Raw genomic sequence first — 21,520 nt, forward strand, 5'->3', positions numbered from 1 at the left:
GGATGAAACAAAAGCTTATCATAAACTTTGAAACAAAATTAAATAATCCGGTACATAGATATTTTCGGAGATTAACTACAGAACTGACGGTTTCAAGTTTACAACACAAATGTCATTATATATTTTCCACTCACCCCCAGTATGATGACGTTGATCTGATTAGAGTCAGTAGTAAGCGCCCAGGGAGCGGCCGGAGGGCCCGCGTGACATTGCGACTCGCCCGTGGACGTTAAAGACCTGACAAACGAACACATTAACTGATTAATAATGGTAATATTGCACACTATAATAGCTAATTTATCCTAAAATATATTAAGAGAGAAGAACGAAAAATATGTAATAAGTAATGAGAGATAATAAAATTAAGGGAGGATTCAGTATTTTTGCTAAAAAAAAGAATGAGAAAATTTTTCGCTAACGAAAAGGACGTTAATAGGGTAATGAGTGAAACAAAAGAAAATTAATGAACAGGAAGTTAAGAAAGTTGTTGAGAAGAAAGGAAATAGAAACAAATAAAGGGAACGGATGGAAGATTAAGACGGACGGATGGAAGGTCAAAAGAAGATTACCAAAACTAGGATTAATAGAAAATAAGGAAAAAATATGTGGGAAAAATACAAACATACTAACAAAAAAATCCATAAAACTGGAAACCAAATCACATTACCTTAAATTTAAGTAAATTATAGAAAACTTCAATAGAAAATCGAAAACGTTAAAACAACTCACTCACCCAACTCTAGTGTTCAATATGACGGGCAGAGTGGCATCGAGGCAGTTGGAGCCGGCCGGGCAGTGCTCCCGCATCGGGCAGTGCACGAAGCCCAAATGTTGGAATAACATAAGCTTGCGGTCTTGCTCCATGCGGTCTAGCATTTTGTAACTGTGAAAAATCGTCTCAAATTGTTACCCCATTATTATATTTCGTTTTGAACTAAAGAAACATAGTTTATTCTTCAAACATAAAGAAATATAAAAATATATTTAGTTAGCTATACTGTTAAGTTAAAAATAATTATTTTTCATGTTACAGGAAATGTGGTCACCTGAAACGCTGGTAATCTGTATTGAAGCCTAAAAATCTATGTGCATACATGTAGTGTGTATATACGTGTGTTTGTGTGTGTGTCAGTGTGGTGTGATCGCGTGTGTGCGTCTGTAGCTATTTATGTGTGAAAATTAGTATATGTGTGCGTAAAAATAAGATAATCGGTAATAGAAGAACTATGCAAATTTCGTTACAATAATTATTATTCATACATTAATGCCATATATTTTAATGAAACCTTGAGTAGGCTTGATAAATGTACAAAACTTTTTTTTTTTATAATATAGGAGTAGCAGACGAGCATGCAGTCCACCTGATGGTAAGTGGCTACTGCCGCCCATGGACATCTGTAATCAACCCCAGATAGGATTAGATATTCCTACCTGTGGTCGGGCACAGATGCGCCGCTACCCCTGAGGACTAAGCTGGAACGCCCCGGAAAAGTCTGTCTCCCTTACCACACCCTTCAAACCGGAACACAGCAGCGCCTAACTCTGCTGTTGTTAGGTAGAAATAGGTCTGGCGGTGGTGCCGCTGGAGTCGAACCACAAAGGGTTCTACCACCTTCAAAAATCTAACTTACCGAAAATCATCCTGTAATACATCAGTGATTTCCTTGATGTCTTCTTGGGTGATTGTTCCGGTGGGAGATATGCTTTTGAAGTGATAGAACAAGTCCGCGTGCTCTAGAAGTAACTCCTGAAAAAAAATATAACATGGATTGTCAATTTTCATTGCAAAGTTTTAGTACGAAATAGCTTTCAACAGACCTATCTCAATAATAGGTCCGTTTAAACCCTGCGCTTGGAAGCCTATAAACTGACTCGCACTGGTGTCATACATTCAGCTATCATACATCTAGTATTTCCACTCTTCAGACTACTGCATCACATCACCTCCAATCAACGACAGGCCCGTTTATACCCCACACCTAAAAACCGACAACTCTACAAACGCACCTGCAGATTATGCTTCGCCCGGCGCTGTATCTGCCGCTGATGCTGATCGTACACTCTTTGCTGCTGTTCTTCGGACAGAGCTTCGTAGCACTCCCTGCCCATCAGCAACACTCTCACTTCGGACAACTGTTTGCCGGGAGTCACGTAGCCGGTTTCTTCGAGAAGACGCTTGAACTGCTGGCACCATCTAAAATAATGGTTATATGTTAGTATTTTATTTTTCAAACCAATTTCTCTGGCCAACTATCGTAGCAACGTAGCCATATCAAATTTTAATGGTAATTTTACACATTGTAGCTCTTTTATTTTTGGAAAGTATTTAAGAAACAAAAAGAAATAAACGCAAAAGAAAACCAATAAGGTAAACAAAACGAATCTTATTGTCTATTAAGTTAAACTTTCATAATTATTGTTTTAAAACGTTTTTATATTAACAAATAAATCTTATTCTCTTTTAAGTTAAACTTTAATTATTATAGTTTTAAAATCTTTTTATATTTGGATAGATCTACATTTCTAAAGTATTTTACAATCATATTATTTTTTTTTAGTTCGATTTACAAATTCAGTTATTTTGGTTTAACAACATTTGTGTCACATTGAACAGAGCCTTGATATTATTTTATTTAATTTAACTCACTCATAATTTCTCTGCTCCTCTTGTGCTTCGTGCAGGAATGTTTTGAAAACGGAAGCTGCTTCATTCGTCTCTAATATTTCATACGGAATCTTCTGAGATTGACCTAAAGTCTGTAACAAAAATATATATTACATAAAAGCACACTCACATAATTATGACTAATATAAGAATGTCTTAATAACGTAACATATAAACATTTATTCAACAATTTCCTCAAATGTTTATTAAATATGAGGATGAATTGACGTCACTACTCCGGTCATCTTTCCCTACAATCATTTTTTTCCCTGACGTCACATCACGTCTGCTATTGACGTTAGTCACCTGTCCCTAGTATGACTACATTCGTACGCGGTCATCGACGTCAGTATTCACTCCCCAGTGACGTCACGTGACGTCACCTCCACCACACTCACGCGGCATCGAAGGCGCTAGTCAGACGAGCTTGCGCGCGGTCATTGGCCTGAATCACTTACCGTAATGTTACATAACGTTGTCACCCTGGCAACGCGCAGCTGGGGTCGGTGTTGAAAGTGTGCGCGTGAGTAGCCGTCAGTCCATCTGCATGACGTCACGTGACCTCATCACCACTGACATCGCGCACGTTCGCCACCACAACTTAATATCAGACTCACGTAGGTTGGGCGTCTCCAAACTGAGGCCGAACGAGCTTTTTGATTTTTACCGACGTGTTACCTACCTATAACGTCCGTCATGTGACGTCACCAGTTTACCTGACATCGCACACGTTCGCCAACGCGCAGTGTGGTATCAGACTCACGTAGACGTGGCGCCCCGAAACTGAAGCCAAATAAGTCACCTGCCCATTACGTCACGTCATATGACGTCACCATACCTGGCATCGCGCACGTTCGCCAACGCGTAGCGTAGTATCGGACGCGCGCGGACTGGGCGGTTCCGAACCGGAACCGGAACCGGACGAGTGTGTGCGTGCGCAACTGAAGTACACCGAGAAGTCGCGGTGAGAGCGCAGCTGTCGGACCACCATTGACCAATCACTGCAAGTAAAATAGAATGGGTTATGTGTTGCACATGTTTTATTATTAGACAAATACAAGTAGGTCAGGCAATTATACCTACAATATGCAGGAAATATAGATTTGACTTAAATGGCTGAATAAAACAATTCAAATGCAAAACTGTTTGGGAATCACTAGGTAAAATTCTAATATAAAATATTAGCATTTTGAGAACTATATATCACTCTATATATAACTTTTGACATATTTATAAGCTTTCTGCTGCTTTCAAATTTTCATAATTAGAAATACTATCAGTGTTTTTAGTGTTTACAAAAGGTGTCATAAGCACTAAACTGAATGAACTGTTTCAAAGCATTACTTACTGAAACTTTTACATTAACTCAACATTTCACTTTTCTCAGTATGAGAAGGATTAGGTTATAGTCCACTGCGTTGGCCAATTGTGTATTGGTAAACTTCACATAAGCTTTAGAACCTTTTTTTTAATATATATATGAAACAAGTACTTACTTCTCCTGCAACTCCTCAGTAGGTAGCTGCATACGAGACAGAACTTGAGGTAGTTTCGCTAGCTGCTTACGAAGCTTCTTGGCTGAACGCTCTTCTTTCAACCTTCTTATATGACGACGGAAGACAACCTAAAATATTAATATGGTATTAGAAAAATATACGTACTAGTAATAACACGCCTCATAAATATTAATACAAATATATCTAATTATTTTTAAAAAACCTTTTGTCTCTACTAGAGCCCTTTTGGTGCACGAATTTTCTACACAAATGTTATAGACCTAGGCCCACTAGTTTAAGCTATGTATTATATGTTAAATGTTAAACATTTAGTTTTAATTATAAATAACATATTAAATAGCATACACACCTGGGTACCATCATTTCCAAACTGTTGTACAAACTTAATCCATTCCGGATAGTGGCACAACCTTTTACTCACTGCTGACCACATTTCTCTGAAAAAAAAAGCAACAAAAATTCATTAAAATTAAATCAATACATTAAAAAAAACAATCCGACTGTTAGAATATGCCGAAACCGTTTGAGCTAGAAGGCATGCCCAAGAAGGAAACATTATCCAAAAAGGAAAAACATTACCCAAAGTCAAACAAAAAACCACTACCACAATACCAAAATACTACTACAATACCAAATAGAAAATTATGCAGTTCCTGTGATACAAACTTCGTAATTTTGTATTACAGAATTTTATAAATCGGTACATATTTTACTACTACAAGGCACGGTAGTCGGTAATATATGTACAATGTACATACATGCTTTGAAAAGGTATAATGTTTATATTATGATGAACGAAATACTCACTTATGATCTTGAACATGTATTCTGATTAGCTGAGTGAAAGCCTCCGTTACGAAGTCTAATGCCTCTCTTCTTATTCGTTGAGCTTCAGCGTAATTGGCCACCTGTAAGCGTTAAGAAACATCATTAAAATTTGTTAAAATACAATAAAAAAGTTCAGAGACAATTGTGACTAAAGTTGATCACAGGTGCTTTGCTATCCTTGAGGACTAAGAATTCTGCATATTAATTTGCAAAGCACACAACAATTGCATCAAACTACTATATTGCTAAGCACAATAAGAGAATTAAAATATAGCAACTGATTCACAAATTGAATCATGTATTTACTTCAGCAGTTATCTTCACACTTTCTCTTGTATATTCCCTATTGTTACATGTAATATTCTTTCTTATACCGAGTTATAAGACCCTCCTTTCTAATTCTTAATTTATCATCATATTTAAAATATCAAGTACTTCCAAACTGACCTTTATCCTAGCCTTGGACTTATCAATCATCTGCGCCAAGAGGAAGAACGCCTGATCCACATTAACGTTCTCATGGCTCGACGTCTCCACTATCGGAATGTTGCCCTTGAACTCCTTGCGTTGCACCAAGCGCTCCGCCTCCCTCACGCCTTGCTCGCATGCTTCATCGTTCTTCGATGTTACGAGGACCACTGGTTTCTTGAGCTTTAGGATGTTCTGGAGTATCGCTGCTAGGATTTCATTCTGAAAAAGAAGATATAATGTTTTTTATTAACTGAATATACCAGTGTGCGTAGATATGGCCCTGAAATAAGCGGAAACTTAGTTATGAGAGAGAGGTGCTAACTAATTAATTTAAAATCTTCAAATAACACAAATAAATGGTAATTTAACAGTCTTTAATTATTCACGCATGTAAGAAGTTAATACTTCTTTGGCGTATTTAATAAAAAAAAAAATCAAAAAGAGCCCCTGTATCACTGTGTATCGTATCGTTTCATGTCGTAACATGCCTAAAAAAATATACTTTTCTGCAAACCCTACAGTATTTACTAGCCAACTTCATGGTGTTGATTTTATGTTATGATAATTCATTCTTATCAAAATTTCCCAAACGCGCCCGAAGAGGAATAACTTCTAGAGTTTTACTCAAATATTATGAAAGATGTGCTCAGTATTGCCACATTGCTAATATACAATTAATTAACTATTAATAAGACTCAAACCCCACCTGTTTCTCCCAGCTCCTCCCAGGCACAAGGCTAACATCGTAGATACAGAGAAAGCCGTCCACACTCAGCTTGCCGTCCGGCATCAACTTCTGCTCATACTCCTTCTCGATACCCAGTTGGTTCTTACAAACGTACATCAACTTCTCCGCCGATTGGAGTTTCGTGGCCACACAGCGTTTCACATACGCCTCGGTTTTGCCAACTGGAAATATAAAAAGTGCATTCAAATTAATAAGTCGCTACATAAACTAACTCATACACACATAAAAAGAAACATACATTCATAGATATTGTCACCATTAAACGACTTCAAAATATGTATAAAATTTTCTTAATATTTATATTCTTCTAAAAATTGAACCTTTCCGTTACCATTCCCTAAATTTAAATAATGTTTAACCAACCAAATTGATATAAAATAAAAACAATTCTTAATTAAATTGGTCTTACGGGAGACATACAATCATATAACTTATTCAGTTATATTATTTTTAATATAGTACTAAACGATATTTTAAATCTCTTTTAAACTGCTTATTTACATAAAACATCAAATAATTGCACAACTGCTAAAAACCTAACATAACCGTCAGGTTTTGAAAGAATACCTATAAATATTTGCTTTTTTTGTCGATAATAGACAAATGACCCATTTTTTTATGTAAGTTACATTTTAATGTATACCGTACCGTTAAATCGGGTACTCTATATATTTACAATTACTAAAAATATATTTGGTTAGTTAGTTACCTTTAAACGGCTGGAAGCACGCATCGTCCACGAACTCGGTCTGCTCGACCACCTCGAACCTGTACTCCTGCTCATCCTGCTCCTTCTGTACATTGCCCCAGTAGAGGAAGTGGTCGTTGTTCACCACGCGCCCGCTGAAGTCCGACTGCAAGCAAGAGAACCGGTTAGCTTGATAAAATCATGTTTGTGGCCATCCCGGGTCGGACGTTTACAAACTGACGCCAAGGCCTCCGAAAAAGCCTAATAGTTGCTTTCCAAGACGAACCAGGACCGACCAGCGATAATATCTCTGATCAGAGATTATATCTCTGTAATATTATCATCAAACCATTACTGTCTCACTGCTGAGCACGGGTCTCCTCTCAGAATGAAAAGGATCATTGCTTTTAGTTTTGAGTACATTTTTTAATTAATTAAGCCGCATTGTAGACATATTTAATGTCTCATATGGCTACGTACCCATTTATGTAAGTAAGATACTCTTACACTTAGCCTCGATCGCGCCAGTTGGATCAATGACAGTCTAAGGTTGCTTAGGTATATATTTGCCTATTCCTAAGAAGATATCCGTTTCGCGATTGAGCAATATATTTTTTGTTATACAATTGAAGCAACGTGGGATTAAGTGGGATTAACCGCCCATGTATAACAAACACCATATAGAACAGGGGTTCTACGTTCCAATCAATCACAGATGTGTTTCTACTCCTGAAGGCTAAGATGGTGGTCTCACATGTGATACGACCGTTTTAAAAAAAACACTTTTTTGCATATAACTTCTTTAATTTTTAATTAAGGCAAAACGTTATATAAATATATTTGTAGGCAAAAATATTTGCTAGAAATTATGTCTTAGCAAATTTTTGTAAGACGCATAGTTTCAAAATAAGAGTTTGTTTCAAGATGGCGACCCCACAAACTTGAGGTAAAGCTTCTATTGACCCCCACACGTGTCTCAAAAATAAAATTGCGTCCTCTAAAAAATGCTATATTCGGTCCTTAAAATGTAACATTTCAATGGACTAAACAAAAACAAAATTGTAATAGTCATAACACGCAGTAAAAATCTACTCATTCGCAGTCGTAATATTACTTAATCTCCAATGTTAAGACTAGGTCACTCCAGATCGCTACGTGGTCCGCAGTAAGACCTAACTGTTCCTTTAATGGACAAAGGTATCTTTGTACAAAAAGCATGGACCGTGACTAAAAACGGTGCTCAGCTAGTTTGCGCTCGCTAAACGAGAGCTTTTTATGCAATCCACATTTTATAGACAACTATTGAGTGAATAGGCTGTTGAAAACATTTTTGGGTGACCCGATAAAAGTTTTGATTGTTATCGAAAGATTTTATTTATTTTTCGAATAAAAATAATTATAATATTTACACGCAACTCTATGTGAATGCGCGCTTATACTTTACTTTCCCTTCCATCTGTGGGGTAAAACGTAGCATTAGTAAAATTTGAATGCAGTATTTAAGACTACAGTGTCAAAGAAAAACTACATTATTTACAAATTTAATTATACGATTATTTACAAAACTTATAATATGTCTACAATACTAAATACTATTATGTACTTTTAACCAAAGACCTAACAATTTGCATCTAGAGAGTAGAGAGTTTTCATTAAGGGTCCATACGTTAATTACTTTTGATAACCATATTTTCCATATTTTCATCACTACAGTTAACTCAAATCTACCATGATATATTTAACGAAGTCGGTTAAAAAAGAAAAACGCATTAGCTTCATTGAAGAATAAAGTAAATTGTGCGATCTTTATATAAATATCACGCAGACAGTTGCATGTGTGTCACGTTGCAAAGGGCTTAACCGCATCAAACGACCGCAAGTCTCGATTGTACCGACTTGTGCCAATTACAGTATGTCTATGTACACCGTTTATTGTAATAATTATTTGTTTATTTAATGATTTATATTATTTTTAGACTACTCTCTTTTCAGAGTTCGATGCCCTAATGATGTCTGTTATAGAGCTCTATTCTTTTAACCTTAATAGATGGACACTCGAATTTTTAATGTGCATTACTATGGTCGCAATAAGAACAAATAATAGTTAAAAATAAAGTAATGTCCCCACTCCCCATACAAGAAACCGTTAATTTTTGGTGTTTTCGGTTTACCTATTCCGTCATAATAGGTTTCAATTTTCACATTGCATGCATTTCATATATTACTAGCCGACCCGGCAAACGTTGTTGCCATGTGAATAAAAAAAAATATTTAAGGGCGAACAACCCTTATCACTTAGGGGTATGAAAAATAGATAGTAGCTGATTCTCAGACCTACTGAATATGCATATAAAATTGGTTGAAAATCGGTAAAGCGGTTTCGGAGGAGTACGGCAACTAACATAGTGACACGAGAATGTTATATATAACATGAACCTTTTTTTCGGCTACGAAACACGCAAGTCCGACTCGCACTTCGCCAGTTTTTAAGTGCATTTAACGTGCATGCAGTCCACCTGATATTATGTGGCCAATGTACAGTGCAGACTATTGAATCAAATGACTCCTCTTTATTATTGCATTATATTTTACGTACAGAAAGGAACTACATTATTAAACCTACGCAGCCTACGCTTGTCCGTCAGTCTGTCGTATCGTTAAAGAGCTATAATAGTTCTGATTATAGCTCTTTACTCATAACGAAGTCATTACATTACTGGTGAGATACGTGAAAATATATGTATACAATCCTAGAGTAGAAGTCAACTTCTACTCTAGACCAGACGATCATGGCAAGTCAAAGAAAAAATAATTCACTCTTTTTTTGGACAATTACGTTTCTTTGTCGCCATCAAAAAATCTTAGACGAGAAGCGAAATAGATTTACAATTAATAGATCGCACAGTCATGACCAAATAGTAGATTGACCACACCTGTCCTAGAGGATAACTAGGCAGTGGCTGGTTATTTTAGTCAATGCTATTGCACATCGTGTCGACTACTTAAGACTATATAATCAAATACATGTATAAATGCACAACATAGGCTTACATTAATACGTTATTACAACTACAGCTACAGAATACTAATCAAAAATGAAAAAAATGTTCTCGCAAGATTTCAATCCATGCAAGAGACATCTGCCTTTAGCCGGTTATTCTCAACTCTCAGTATATCCCCTCGTCCATAAATCACTCGAAATTTTAAGGCATTTCGCGACACATCCCTTCAAAATGGACATACACGACCGTAAGACTAAAACAGAAACCCTCATAATCAAGTTTGTAAAAATAAACACGCGTGGTTCAACCGAGGCGAGTATTAAAATCATTTATTCAGCGTTTCGGCCGCAAACGACGTTGTTTTTGTTATCTTTTTTCGTTTTCCCGTTTCAGACTCAAGTGTACACGAGTGAGGAGTGCTGTTCAGCAGATAAGTATAGAATGAAAATGTAATTTACTAAGTAAATACTGTAAGAACATTGGCATAGAAGACTATATTATGATAGTATATATCTCGTAATGAAATGCCCCAAAACCGTTGTTACTCTTAAGACAAATTCAATCTCAATGTTCAGTGGCAACGCAGTGTCACCGATTTCAGCTAGGAGTTCGGGCCTCTTTCCTGTCACGCGGTACGCCCGCACGCGTGAATTAATCTTATGCAGACTGCATTAATCGTCCCGCGTTTGTATAGCTTTAACAAGATAGGTGAAGCATGTATGAAACAATAAGATGCAACTGGTAAGCATGCGGACCACATCCGAGCGCGGACACATGCCCGCGTTGTAAGAACTGGGCACTTCTATAATATTAAATTGGTTATGTCTTGTTATTGGTGTCCAATTACATTTTGTGATAAATACTTTTTTTTTTATTACCTGACTCAACACGGAGATGTGATCGACGTTGTAGTCGTCGGCGTCTGTCCGGACGAATCTGTTGCAGATGCAAGACTTGCCGACACCTAGCTGCCCTTTATCTTTTTCAGTACCTGTAACAAAATGATATTTTTTTAAGTTTCGTAGTCCTATTGCGACGGCACTATTTTACAGAAGGAGAGTTTTACAGAAGGAGAGTTTTACAGAAGGAGACTTTTTATAGAAGGAGAGTTTCTGTTACATTTTTCTGCCGTTAAGGATGTGATAAGTAAATGTAGTAATTGCATGTGGTGTCATATCTTCAGTAGACTTTGGCTTATAAACCCAACATTATGATTTTTAATATAATACGCTCTACCGGCAGTCCCAACGAAATCCACGTTCGTATTTTACCATATTTTTGAATTAGCCGAATAAGAATAAATCGCAAAACGTTGATAGCGATACGATTGTCCGACACTTCAGTAAAAAATAATTAGTTTAAATGTTGTAAAAAATACAAAGCACCTTTATAGGGCGTAAAGCATAATTTAGGAAAATACATTACATAAGCATATTCCTCCTATATCATTCCTCGCCCGACTGTCGTACAAAGCAGACACGTATTTTTACAATAGGAAAGATCTTAAAAACTAATGTGAGCTAATAGCATCCGTGCGGTACTAATTACAAGGTCGATATTAATTTGCAAGAGCTACACCGTAATAAAAAATCAGTGTAAGGTGCAACGATAACTTACATAGTATAAGCAAGAAGATCAGACAAATCATATACATGGATCGCAAGTTAGTACAAGGAAACCTTAAGTGTTATTCGGATCCAGACCTCACTCAGCTCAACAAATTTAGAAAACGTAAACAAAATCCTGATTCGCAAGAAATTGCTGCACTCCGTGAAGATGTAATAAAAATTTTTGAAGAGCTTAAATTGGATCAGGAAAGAAAGTTTAACGTCATAAATGAGACTATACAGGAGATGAAAAGTTATAGAAAGGATATGCTTGACACAAACAACAAAATTGAGAAAATCTTAGAAAATACCACAAACCTTTACGAAGACTTGAAAAAATCTGTACAGAAAATTACTGTTGAACATACCGAAGCTTTACAGAAGATTAATCAGCTAGAATTAAATTTAGAAGAAGTACAAAGAAAGCAGTTAGCTACAACTATAGAAATCATAAACATACCTAAACAAGACAACGAAAACTTACAGGAAATAATAAATAAGTTACATAATTCTCTGGACACAAATATCACAGAAAAAGACGTAAGTCAAATATACCGGGTCAATGCTAATAAGAAGAAGCCAATTGTTGTACAATATCACACCATTCAGTGTCGTAATGTGGTAATGCAGGCTATGAAAACGTATAACAAAACTAATAATCGTTACAATAGCAATATTCTTAACAAGAATTGGAAAGAAGAACCAGTATACGTAACTGAGTCGTTAACGACAAACGCGAGGAGACTGCACTTTCTAGCAAGAGGACTACAGAAGAATTACAACTATAAATTCTGCTGGACAAAGAAAGGAAGAGTTTATTTGCGCAAAGCTGAAGGTGCTCCAGTAATTCGTATTGATTCGGAACACCAAATTGAGAGTTTGAAGATTGATGACCCAGCAGAGAGTACTGTCATAGAAGTCCAATAGCCTAGCTAAATTACTTGTAGTTTAGAGCGTAAGTAGGGTTTATATTATAAATTTATTGTTCTCATTCATTTACATACACATATACATACATTCTAAACTCAGGCAAACATGCAACATATTACATATGCTATTATATCTCTCATCAAATCTCTTGTTGCCTAGGTTTCATTTTTGTAAAGAATATTTAGCAAATTATCCCTGTATTATTAAAATATTTTTACGTTTTATTATTAATCAACCGTTTAATAATGGCAGATATAATAACTTTACAAAGGGAAATTGATAATAATGCAACAATTGGTAATGCAAAAGAAATAGAGGACTTAGAGGATTTCAAATTTGCCTTGCGTAATAATAATGCTCTTGAGATACTCACACAGAATATAAGAAGTATAAACAGAAACTTTGATTCATTGGTAGTATTTTTGGAAAGAATAGGCTTTAAACAAGATATCTTAATTCTCACCGAATGCTGGTTATCCAAAGTGAATCAGTTACCAACACTACCTCACTATCGTTCTTTTTCAACCAGAAAAAATCATAATCAAAATGATGGAGTAGTGTTCTACGTAAAGGAATCCCTAGATTTAAAAATATGGGAACCTGCTCATGCCCAAGATTTTTCTTGCCTAATTGGTCAACTAAATGATGTTACAATAATTGGAATTTACAGGCCCCCGGAATTTACTAATATAGAACCTTTTTTGAGATCATTAGATGCCATTCTTAACACATGTAAAAACACTAACATAATAATGATGGGTGACATCAATATCGACATTAAACCTGGAAACACTGATAGCAAAGTAAATGATTACCTGGATCTTTTAGCAACTCATGATTTCCAGTCAACACATAATTTTCTAACCACAGATAAAAGCTGTTTGGACCATTGCTTTGTTAAAACAAAACTTCCAATAAATACAATAATATGTCATTCTTCATTAACCGATCATTCTTGTGTTCTTGTGGCACTAAGTCGCAAAAAATCCCTAGCTAAAAAAGATCATAAAATCATAATAAAAACAAACTATAACGCTGTAATATCACATTTGCTACATATAGATTGGGATAAATTACTGTTAAATCAAAATGTTAATACTGCGACTGATAAACTTATTAAAGTAATTAATGATACAATAAATAATTATTCAACTAAAATCAAAGTATCTCGTAAAAAACAAAATATTAAACCTTGGATCACACAGGGGCTTATAAGATGTATAAGGCACAGAGACCGTCTTCATAAAAAATTGAGAAAAGATCCAAACAATGTAATCTTAAAGATAAGCTATCTAAGGTATCGTAATACTTGCAGAAAAATATTAACAAATTTGAAAAACACCTATTATAGAAATGAATTAATTAGGAAAAGACAAGACACAAGACTACAATGGAATCTTATTAAAAAAATCTGCCATATGGATAGACCTAAAGAAACGCCGAAAGAACTGTTAAACCTAAAAATAAATTCACAGGACTCACTGAATTGGGCAAATGATTATTTCGCTAATATAGGAAAAGAGTTGGCTAATGATATAATAAAAAGACATGATATAAGTCGGTATAAACAAAATGATAATAAACCAAATATTTGTAACTCTTTTGCCTTATTCCAAACTAATGAAACTGAAATAAGAATGATCATTAAGTCTCTGAAAAATAGTAGCGCATGTGGATGGGATGGCATTACGTCTGCATTTCTTAAAGTCGCTATAGAGGCGGTTTGCAAGCCAATTGCAATCATCTGTAATCTTTCTTTTGAGCAAGGATTATTTCCTAAAGCACTCAAAAAATCTGTGGTCATTCCAATACATAAATCAGGGGACAGAGACCGTATAACGAATTATAGACCCATATCTTTGCTACCGACAATCTCGAAAATTTTAGAAAAGTGCATTAATGTTAGACTAAAGTCATATCTTGAAAAATTTAATTTGCTGGCACCCAATCAATACGGTTTTAGAAACAAAAAATGTACTTCGGATGCGATTAAGCATTTAACATCTGTAATAGTCCAAAATCTAGATAAAGGTAATAAATGTGTAGGAGTATTCCTAGATCTTGCAAAAGCTTTTGATACGGTTTCTGTCCCTTTACTTCTCACCAAATTGGAAAACATAGGAGTACGCGGACTCCAACTTCAACTTCTATGTGACTACATGACTGATAGGACACAATGTTTGAGGGTCGGTGAAATGACTAGTACTGAATCAGATATTAAATACGGCGTACCACAGGGCAGTGTTATCGGCCCAACCCTCTTTTTAATTTACATTAACGATCTTTGTCTTTTAAATGTGAAAAATAGCAAAATTATTGCATTTGCAGATGACACAGTTTTGCTTACAAGCGGAAAATCTTTAAGTAATGTAAATGAAGCGATTGAATATGATTTTTCGTTGATAACACAATGGCTGGATAGCAATTTATTGACGCTTAATTTGTCCAAGACTAAATATATAAATTTTAGTATATACAATATTGTACCTAATGTAAATGTACCTAATATAAAAGTAAGAGCTCATTATTGTAAAGTAACGGAAGATAAATTAAATTGTCAATGTCGATACCTACAGGAAACTAAAAGTATTCGTTATTTAGGCGTTGTAGTGGATAATAATCTTAATTGGAGGGAGCATATTACTGTAACAGCCGGACGAATAAGAAGATTACTATTTATGTATTTAAAAATCTCAGATATGTGTGCGATTTAAAACTACTGCTCTCTATTTACTATGCATATTGCCAATCATTGATATTATACGGTTTGACTGTTTGGGGCGGAGCAAACAGAACAACGTTAATGATTATAGAAAGAGCGCAAAGAGCAATACTCAAAGTAATGACATTTAAACCGTTTTTATATTCCACATCAATATTGTACAATGAACTGCCAATATTATCAGTAAGACAGCTATATATAAAAAATATAATCATTGCGCAACACCGTTATCCTATTAAAACCCATGTTGATAAACGACGCAAAGACAAAATATATGACGTACCTCCCTGCAGAACATCTTTTGCACAGACATTTGCTTCACACTTGGGACCATATCTGTATAACAAAATTTCAAAGATCGTAACGCTCAAAGATTTAACCATATATAAGTTGAATAAAATTCTTCATCAATACTTAAAAACATTGTCGTACGCTACAACTGAAAATCTGATTCAACGGCAACTATGAAGAGAAAATTTTACACACACACACACACACATATACACGCATACACACACAAATACACATACACATACACACATACACGCACACTAACACACACTCAAACACATATGCACGCACACCCAAACATACACACCCTCACCTACACACACACGAAAATAGATGCATATATCCATACACGCTACACATTAACATTATAAAGCCCAAAAATAACAATCGTACAGCTGGGTTATGAAAATATTGTGTTTTTTCTTTTTCTTATTTTATTTATAAGTCACTATTGGTATTTTCAGTGTTTGTGTTTCTTTTTTCTTTTCTTTTCTTTTTAAAGTTATATTTTACTTACGTATTTTATTTTTTTCTACTTAATTGTTTTACATTTGTTGTTTTTTTTATTATTATTTTAACTTTAATTATTAAGATAATAGTAATAGTGCAAGTAATCGGAAGTTTTTTCTTATACTATGTAGTAAACACGAAACAAGAGGGTATTTAAACCGTGCGGAGTTGAGGAATGCTATCCGACCGTCATACAGTTATCACTAGTACGGAGGGTAGTGTTAATTGATTCTGTTATTGTACACTTCATATCTTACTATTAATAATTTAAGACACGTAAATATTGTTGACATTGCTGTAACAACTATTATCAAACTGAAAATCTATACTTATGTAGTATAGACAGTATTATTTAGTTAAGAATAAGCCTAAATTCAGTTAAAAATCAAGTAGTTATACTTAATATTCGAATTAAAATCCAGACAAATTCCGTATAGATTCGCTAAGACGTTCTTATAGATTGTTTTGATGTTACCTAGTGTAATTCTAATTACCTTAGTGCTGTACTTGCTGGTTCACTGTTCTTATAATTACTCGAATTATTATAAAATATATTATTATATAACATAACATAAATATTAAGCAATGTTATATCTTAAGTTACAGTTTGTATGTATAATATGTAAGTGATATTATTTAATAAATAAATAAATAAAAAAATATAAATATTTCAAAATACATTAAGCTCAAGACATAACTCTTCTAAGACCTATAAATAGACAATAAAAGGGGGTCTAACACATTAATATGCGGTTAGATCACAATCAAGATCAAGGGATGGGTTCAAGTATAACAAAAGTAGGTCAGTAGGAAAGATAGATGAACTATATAACCTTGTGTCTAGCTGAGACATTATGAAGTAACCAAATATACTTATATTTATCCGTTGAGAATAATAAAGATATTATGTTAGTTAAGTATATTGATTTGTGTAGTAGTAGTAGTAGTGATAGTATGTTATAAAAAATCAATGAAAATTAATTTAAAGAAAAATAAAGGTACCCATAATTCTTACAAAAGTAAAGTTTGAAAATTGTCTTTATGTTTCTTTTTGCTCTATTATTGAATACTAAGTAAGAGATACTTTAAACATGATGTACTCTTAAATAGTGCCTAAAATCAACCAAGACAAAGAAAAAACATATTTACTTTTAACCAACTTTCAAAACAAGGTGGCTTATTTTATTTTGTATGTATACAAAAAATAAATTACTTACTTATTTTAAAAGAATTTCCACCTGTTTCAATTCATACAAACAAACTTAAGATATCTTAACTGCTATGGAATATTAATTAATACATGTGGATATTTTAATAACAATAAATATTCAAAGAGTATATATAATATAGAAAGGCACTTGCAAGAAAGTTGTTATACTTCTGAATGCATTTGTTCCATAAAGGCTGGCTATGACAGGTGCAACATGCCTGCGTCCCACTTAAAGGTTTTAACCTTTAAGTGGGACGCAGTTATTTTAATAACTGACTTTCTGTAACATTTTTTTAAAACTCACATTTTTATGTCACTTTTATCTTGTTAAACATGAAGATTCTTGCTGTTTATAATTTTCAATAATACTCATTAAAATAAAAGGTGGGATTTGCAAAAGATGAATAAAAGGTAAAATATAATCTAACTTTGTATAACTTGATTATCTAACAGTATTAGGATAAACAATAATGAGCTAAAATCTAACATAGTAAATTCTGAAAACCTTATACTTTCTAGTATTGTATACATCCTTCTATAGAATTATTAGAATAATGGATGTATGGATAGATTAAAAAAAAAGTGTTGTGTTTTCCACTAAGTGTCTATTACTGATTAAATTTCATAAGCATTCCCATGCCTCAGACAGTACTTTCGTTCCTGATATAATATATAAACATGTCCTATTGATCGGAAAAAGTATGGAACAAAATGACTTCACGTTGCAATTGATTTGATTATAACAATTTAAATTACCACATAGTTCTTTCTATACTTTCATGTTTACATACTGTTTTCAACTGAACCTAAAAACATTGATATAATTTTAAAGCATTCATAGTATATGTAATTTTAATAGAATAGTAGTTCAAATATTTACTGCAGTCCAGTGTCAATTCAAACATTATTTGTTTAAAACTAGTGTTTGAATTGTAACTGTAAACAAACCTAATTCTCTACATATCAATGCTGCATTGGTATTTATAAATTGGATTGACACAATAGCTACATTATAAATGAACAACAAAGCAAATAAGTATTGAATGACATACAAGTGTTTGTGACCAAGAATAGTTCAGATTAATAAAACTGTAATATATATACTGTATACGGTATACATATAAATAAAAAAATGTTAAGGGTGAACAACCCTTATCACTTAGGGGTATGAAAAATAGATTGTAGCCGATTCTCAGACCTACTGAATATGCATATAAAATTTGGTGAAAATCGGTAAAGTTGTTTCAGAGGAGTACGGTAACTAATATTGTTACATGAGAACTTTATGTATAAGATAATAAAAAATGTGTAGAATTTTTCTACAGGTATATAGATATATAAGGGTAAAATATAAAGATAACACAGTTTTCAAATTTTTGTCAGTCAGTCTGTGTGTACAATGATATTTTCAAAAGAATTGATCAAATTTTCTGTTGATGTATGTAGATAACAGAAGTTACAGACAAGGAGGAAAGCAAGAGAGGAAAAGATCACTTATTATCCTGAAATTGTATAAAAATTTATAAAGGTCCTGCACCATATTAAATTTACATATTGGAATTTGCAATTTTGCAATTGATAATTGCAACATTTGCAAATGCGATAATGTTTCACACTTTACATTGCATTATTTTTGCCATCCATGCATTGAAATCAACCAGATATTGTACCTACCCAATGTATTTCCTAATACTTTTTGTTAATATTTATGGCAATCAATTATTGTAATTACAATTACGCATGTTACAAACTCTATATTTAAGTTCCTTTTAATACTATGTTCTAGCAAATAAATTATTTGATTTGATATACTAACTAATATTTGTAATTGCATCAGGGTGGTCATGTGAGGAGACATGAATGGAAAGTTTAAATAAATAAATCAGTAGATAATTCTAACACCGTTATCTCCTTATTGACACCCCGGGTACAATTTAAAGGAAATGAATTATATAAGAGGAAGTACAAGAAGAGATAACACAACAATAGATGAATGAACTGTTGACAATTGATGATAGAGGCATTTTGAATTGGGAATGGCCATTTATTTAATTTACTATGATTCATGATTGCCTAGTACCAAGATTACTAAAATTACTTTTTTATTATTACTACCAAATGCTCGTCAATTGGTATAAAAATAACTTTTGAAATTAAATTTGATGTTTATGGGCACCTTATGTATTTCAGGCAATATAAAAACTGTTGATAATTAATTATTTAGGCATTTAAATTGGCGAAGTCAATTTATTAAATTTACTAGTATTTATGATTTTGGTGTACACATGCAAATTATTCATTAATTTTAGGGGCATAAAAACAATGAAATATGAAAAAATTTAAAGAGTGTTATAGTATCTGTATCTAAGACATGAATAAGCAAAGTGTGTATACAACTGGCCAGCATATTATAAAATAAAAGCTTGTAAAAAGAAAACTGAAATCTTCTTCATAATCATATAATAATTAAACACAGGTTTTAAATAAGTAAATGCCAATAAACCTGCATTTGTCTTGTGTTTGGAAATACAATGAGAATTAGAGCATACTGCAATATTGGGCTTTGATGTTATATATAATGTCCCAATAAGTTTACTGTAGTGACCATGACAACTGTACCATTGCTATTCCTCTTGTGTAGTATTATATCCTATTTTTGTAGAAATGGATATGTTAGAGTGAAAGTGACCATATTAACAACATTATTTTTAGTAGAGGTATTATAGTGTCCTACACCAAAACCTTGGCCAATATGAAAATTGAGTTATATAGCACTCCCTAAATAGTTCTTTCTGTTTTTAACATTTGTACTTCATGTCAATGTTATTTCATAGCCAAAATGTTAAATGAAGGTAACAGAAGAAGAGGTGGATAACTTAAAAGACAGGTGGCATCAAGAATGGAGCCAATTCAATGTACTTGTAAGTATGTGGTTAATAGCAATGAAAGTTGGAACACAAAACAGATGCCTATAAATATAATAAGGAATAATGATATATTTATTAATATAAGATAGAATGGTAGATTCTATTTAGTTGTATATCTGTTTATACAATATCTAAGAATAATAATTTATTGTATATCTTTAAGTGTATTTTTTTTAATTTCAAAAATAGAAGGTTAGTCAGTTATATTATTAAAAAATATAATAGCAGAGCTATACTCTGCTGGTAATTAATAACCGAAACTAAATTTAAATACACATTGGCTAATTGCATTACATAAAGATATCACTTACCAGATAGTCCAACCACAGATATTGTAACAAGTTTCCCACCAATATTCTCAGACTTTTTGGCCATTGTCACAGTTTTATCACTTCAGTGGAATATTGTATAATATAACATAAATATCACTTGGTTCACACATCACAACACCAGACTGTACGTAAAACAAACAACTGATAATTTACTCAAAAGATGTAGAATGTAAATATGTAAAGCCGATAGAATTAAGATAATTGTTTCGAGAACACAAAATTAATAAGTTAGTCTTGGAGGAAAAATAAGGGATTTATACAGAAAATCTAGTGTGAACAATGAGAAAAAGTGAACGAAAACGGAAGAGAAATGTTGGATTGAATGCGAGACAGATGTAAGGATACGGCACGCGCTTTCGCTTTGAACCTTAATAATATCGTTAAAGATCACTGTTCGCAGCCAGTTAAAGCTATAAACAACAATTAAATCTTGTAATATTCCCAAATAGATGTCATAAAGACATAATTTACTGTATTCTTGCCTAGAGCCCAACACTTTGACACATTGGATTATATTATCGGGACCACCTCGAACATAATCAAGCAGTGCTTGCAAATATTACTCTTACGCATCACTTACGGATTTAACGTCTAGCAAATGGTTTTAATTTACATTTTCTACATTAATGAGATTAATTTTCTAAATGAAAAACGCAATTCTGATTGACACAACTCGCGTTGCTTTGTACGAGCAGAACAGCCAACATTGAATTCCTTACCATAGTGTCGCATAACTTTTTTCGCGATGGTAGGACCTGTCTATGATTAAAGACATATTTCGATTTCATATTTATTCAACTTACACAGATGATAAACCCTAGAATCTATTTAAAATAATTGTATAATACTATTAATTAATTTATTGTTAAAATTAACTGCAATAACAACTTTGACAATATCAAATGAATCTAACAATTCTTCGTTGCATCAAGTAATAACTTATCATTTTTCACCATCATCATGATGATTCATGATTGATCATCATCATGTTTCATCATCATCATGTTCATAACATATTTATTATTAACGTCAATTTCATTATTGTCACCACGATTTTTGGTCGTCATTGACA

At 33.4% G+C, this 21,520-nt stretch overlaps 1 protein-coding gene across 1 annotated transcript in view; it reads right to left on the reverse strand.

The window, feature by feature from the left end:
- RhoGAPp190 (Rho GTPase-activating protein 190) overlaps window positions 1-21,163 on the reverse strand; it is a 39,536-nt gene extending 18,373 nt beyond the window's left edge. Inside the window, exons 1-15 of the mRNA XM_073089800.1 lie at window positions 21,029-21,163; window positions 20,428-20,570; window positions 10,798-10,910; window positions 6,939-7,083; window positions 6,188-6,390; window positions 5,458-5,700; window positions 4,990-5,090; window positions 4,532-4,619; window positions 4,162-4,289; window positions 3,504-3,666; window positions 2,648-2,757; window positions 2,008-2,194; window positions 1,632-1,747; window positions 734-883; window positions 135-237 (exon numbers count right to left, since the gene is read on the reverse strand). Of these exons, the coding sequence (XP_072945901.1) occupies window positions 135-237; window positions 734-883; window positions 1,632-1,747; window positions 2,008-2,194; window positions 2,648-2,757; window positions 3,504-3,666; window positions 4,162-4,289; window positions 4,532-4,619; window positions 4,990-5,090; window positions 5,458-5,700; window positions 6,188-6,390; window positions 6,939-7,083; window positions 10,798-10,910; window positions 20,428-20,491 (1,914 nt within the window). The 5' untranslated portion in view covers window positions 20,492-20,570; window positions 21,029-21,163. The remainder of the gene's footprint in view (window positions 1-134; window positions 238-733; window positions 884-1,631; window positions 1,748-2,007; window positions 2,195-2,647; window positions 2,758-3,503; window positions 3,667-4,161; window positions 4,290-4,531; window positions 4,620-4,989; window positions 5,091-5,457; window positions 5,701-6,187; window positions 6,391-6,938; window positions 7,084-10,797; window positions 10,911-20,427; window positions 20,571-21,028) is intronic.
- Window positions 21,164-21,520: the final 357 nt, after the last annotated feature.

Source organism: Epargyreus clarus, unplaced genomic scaffold, assembly GCF_041222505.1.
Source record: "Epargyreus clarus isolate Ecla_fem2 unplaced genomic scaffold, WU_Ecla_fem_2.2 ptg000031l, whole genome shotgun sequence".
In the NCBI taxonomy this organism is placed as follows: Eukaryota; Metazoa; Arthropoda; class Insecta; order Lepidoptera; family Hesperiidae; genus Epargyreus; species Epargyreus clarus.